The following is a 3,838-nucleotide window of genomic DNA, read 5'->3' as shown; positions in this document are numbered from 1 at the left end:
AGCTACAGTGGTGTTTGTGAGACAAGGGCCCCCAAGGGGTCCGGGCCGGGTCATTTCCCAAAAACATCAGAATGGTTTGAGCTGTCTATGAAAAGCTGAGACTCTCACGAACACACTCATGTAACATGTTTTCTTCTATGATGCTCCAAATCTACACAATGGTCGTTAGAAGGTAAGGGGTTCTACGTAAAAAATCGTAGGAAATCCCAGGACATAGTGTCTATAATACTGTAATAAACTCACATAGTTGCTGTCACAAACTGTCGCAGACCCGTGTCTACTTCAAAAGAAAGATGAGGCTGGTCTCTGCTCAGTTTGAACTATTGGTGGTTTGGATCATCGGCTCCTGGGGTTGGTTAAGTAATAAATGTGTCCTCTATGACAAGAAATCTAATTACTGGCTTTCCATTCACTCCAGTTCCTGCCCTCACAGCAACCTAACTGCCGTTTGCTGGGATTTATCTGATCTCAAACTCAACCTTTCCATTGTTCCGTCAAACTACCAGGCTCTCTGTCTCGAGATCAGGAGTGGGTCTGTGATGCAGTCTGGGGCTTTATCTCGATTCTCCGTCCTTGAGACCATTCACATACGCGGATGTCTGTCCACGATTCTCACTGGAACCTTCAAGGGGCTGTCCCATGTGAAGAAACTCTATCTGCTGTGTATGGAACAGTGTTACAATTCCTCACTTCTACCTAACACATTCAGTGACCTGACTAATCTTGAGGAATTGTCCATTGAGAACTACAGGCTTTCTGTGATGGCACCGGACGCATTAGGAGGGATACCTCTTCTGAAGAAACTCACAGTCGATAGTTGTACAGAAGAGCTCTCTGATTTGCTATGTAGGATAGTCAATATGTCACAGTCATTGACAGCCCTGGACTTCACTTCAGATGGCATAGTCATTTTAAGGCACCCAAACTGTTCTGACACCAACGGAGCTGTTCTTGAGTTTCCTTATTTCTACCGTCTTCAAGAGGAGTTTCTTAACTTCCCTAATGCCCACCATTTAGAAAAATGAGCATTATAATGCTTTGAAAACATTTCCTCTCTTTTTTTGCCTGACAATGATGCGCTACAGACACAGCTTCTGCAGTCTGGTATCAGCAGGCTGCGTCATTTTGTGCTCAACAATCAACAATCAACAATCAAACAAACATCTTTTGAATCGGTTTGTGAGACTGTATTCAAACTATCAATCAGACAAGTTCATATAAGTGACCATAAAACTGAGAACTACTATTTCTTATTGTCGATCCCCTGACAATAAGAAATTGTCAGGGGATCGAGGTGCTCAGACTCAGCATCTGTCATAGTGATAATGTTAGAGTCAACTTGATCCATTATTTGAAGAATCTCACTGATGTGTCAGTGTTAAGATACTGGGACGTTAAACCTGAATGCATTGAGCTTTGTGACACACACTCAGGGCCCAATCACATGGCTGAAGAGACTTTTCTTGACCCTACACATGCCAAGTATCACCTCAGAGCAGTTCAGTTGCTTGAAAAATCTGGAACATCTGGATCTAGAATCCAGCAACATTAACAATATTTCGGACTTTACATTTAACGGACTTGGTAAATTGAGGATCCTAAATTTAAGGGATAACAATATCTCTCAGATTACAAAGAACATTTTATTTGGCCTGCACAACTTAGAGACCCTAACACTGGAACTAAACCCACTTGTACACATTGAAGCTTTTGCATTCATTCACCTCACTTCACTGAAGAATGTAGATTTAGGGGACATTCACCATCCAGCCAGCCAGTGGGAGAAGCATGTGACTTTAAATCTGACGTACATATTTGGGGTCTTCCCCCCCGGGATTGATGTACATGAACATTACCTCCTTTTTTGGTTGTATCAACATCATCATCGGCAGCAACAGCACCCCTACACTAGGCTTGGCCCTTCAGGTCTGTGCCAAAAATGTGTCTTTCCAGGACTGCTGGAGGCCGTTCTTCAAGTCCGTCGTCAGCCTCACAGCTGTGACGGAGCACCTCCTGTGTGGATCTCATTTTGCTGAAAAGTACTTCCCCTCCCTGGAGTATGTTGACTTCCAGTCTATGCTCTATGCAGAGTTTGTAGATATGACTGACCTGAACACACTTGTGCAGCTGAGGTATCTTAAGCTGATGAGAGTTGACCTTATCTTGCAACCGGGGCTGGCCATCATGTTCCGCAATCTGACCAAACTGGAGAGCCTGAACCTCATCTCCTGTAGGATCCTCACTCTGGAGGAGGAGCTGAGCAGAGACCTGCACTCCCTCGTGCAGCTGTCAATCAAAGTCGAAGAGGAGTTCAGTATGTTAGAGACCTTCCCAGAGCCCCTGACCAGCCTGAGTTACCTGTTGTTCTACAGACCTCGTCTGCACTGTAGCTGTGACAACACCTGGCTGGACAACTGGGCCAGGGGTCAGGGGCATATCCAGGTCATCATCTGGCACCCCAATGAGGCTGATCTGACCTGTAAAGATGAGACTGGTATCCAAAACTTTGCCAGGTACTCAGAGACCATCTGTTCCCTGGACATGGGCTTTGTCCTGTTCTTCTGCACCTCATTGGGCCTGCTCCTCTTCATGCTGTTGACGGTGCTCTATCAGCTGGCTGGGGACTACCTGCTGGCCTTCTGCCACATCCTCCGTGGCTGGATGGAGGAGGCCGTGCGGAGGCCCAACCCCAGAGGGCGCCACTGCTATGATGTGTTTGTGTCGTACAGCGGTAGAGACGAGCGCTGGGTGGTGGAGCAGCTGCTGCCGGGCTTGGAGCAGAGGGGGCCTCCCTACCTGCGTCTCTGTCTGCATAGTAGGGACTTCCAGCTGGGGAAGGACATTGTGGACAACATCACAGACAGCCTCTACAGCAGCCGCCACACCCTGTGTGTGGTGAGTCGTCACTACCTGCGCAGTAACTGGTGCTCCCTGGAGCTACGACTGGCCACCCTGCGTCTGTTGGTGGAGCACAGGGACATCCTTATCCTGGTCTTCTTGGAGGACATCCCTCCTCGCCAGCTGTGTGCCCACCACCGCCTGGCCAGGCTGGTCAAGACCAGGACCTACCTGGACTGGCCTCAGGAACCGGCTCTGCAGTCTGCCTTCTGGGACCGTTTGTGGATCAAACTGGCCCCTCCTGAACCAGATCCCAGACTGTAACATTTCCATTGACATTTTGCTAATTTAGAAGACCCTCTTATCGAGAGCGAGGTAGAGTAGTGAGTGCATACATTTTCAAATTTGTAGTTTTTTTGTCATAATAACACAACACACAAGATATACATGACTACCTTTATCATGGGTATTTTGAATTTACAGACATGGGAAAATAGTAACTTTTTACATTTTGTTCCATACTGTGCTACCTGCATTGCAACAGATTTTGGTTGTGTCTTATTCTTTGAGTTTATTTTATTTTATTCAACATTGCAGATACATTCGCTTTCATTAAACTTCCCTGTTGGAAGGAATGTATATATAGTATGCCTTGATCATTTGATACCAAACACACACAAACACACTAGAGGCCAGTCTGATATTGTGTACTGAATGTCAAGATGTCCATACTTTAAGAGTAGGAAAATGATTCACGTATACTGTATTGTTGATTGCACTGTGCACAAGACAACACAATATAGCCTCGCTACTGTTTTTCACTGTCTTTTTACTGTTGTTTTTATTTCTTTACTTACCTATTGTTCACCTAATACCTTTTTTGCACTATTGGTTAGAGCCTGTAAGTAAGCATTTCACTGTAAGTATCTGTTGTATTCGGCGCATGTGACAAATAAACTTTGATTTGATTTGAACACAATGTCCTCTTGTGTCACAGTTG

General features: G+C 45.6%; 2 protein-coding genes across 2 annotated transcripts; both read left to right on the top strand.

The window, feature by feature from the left end:
- The first annotated feature begins 293 nt into the window (after positions 1-293).
- On the top strand, positions 294-1,076 carry LOC112249453 (toll-like receptor 12). The gene has a single exon (XM_024419293.2). The coding sequence runs from the start codon at positions 294-296 to the stop codon at positions 1,023-1,025; it is 732 nt and encodes a 243-aa protein (XP_024275061.1). The 3' UTR covers positions 1,026-1,076.
- Positions 1,077-1,758: 682 nt separating this feature from the next.
- Positions 1,759-3,635, top strand: LOC112249452 (toll-like receptor 13). Its single transcript, XM_042321271.1, has one exon. It carries the CDS (start codon positions 1,840-1,842, stop codon positions 3,160-3,162), a length of 1,323 nt encoding a protein of 440 aa, XP_042177205.1. The 5' UTR covers positions 1,759-1,839; the 3' UTR covers positions 3,163-3,635.
- Positions 3,636-3,838: the final 203 nt, after the last annotated feature.

The sequence above is a fragment of the Oncorhynchus tshawytscha genome, linkage group LG04 (assembly GCF_018296145.1).
Source record: "Oncorhynchus tshawytscha isolate Ot180627B linkage group LG04, Otsh_v2.0, whole genome shotgun sequence".
Lineage (NCBI taxonomy): Eukaryota > Metazoa > Chordata > Actinopteri > Salmoniformes > Salmonidae > Oncorhynchus > Oncorhynchus tshawytscha.
This window is presented reverse-complemented; position numbering and strand designations above follow the sequence as displayed.

Excerpts from the sequence above, each read along its gene's own strand:
- LOC112249453 (XM_024419293.2), top strand. The coding sequence starts at position 294 with ATGAGGCTGGTCTCTGCTCAGTTTGAACTATTGGTGGTTTGGATCATC.
- LOC112249452 (XM_042321271.1), top strand. The coding sequence starts at position 1,840 with ATGTACATGAACATTACCTCCTTTTTTGGTTGTATCAACATCATCATC.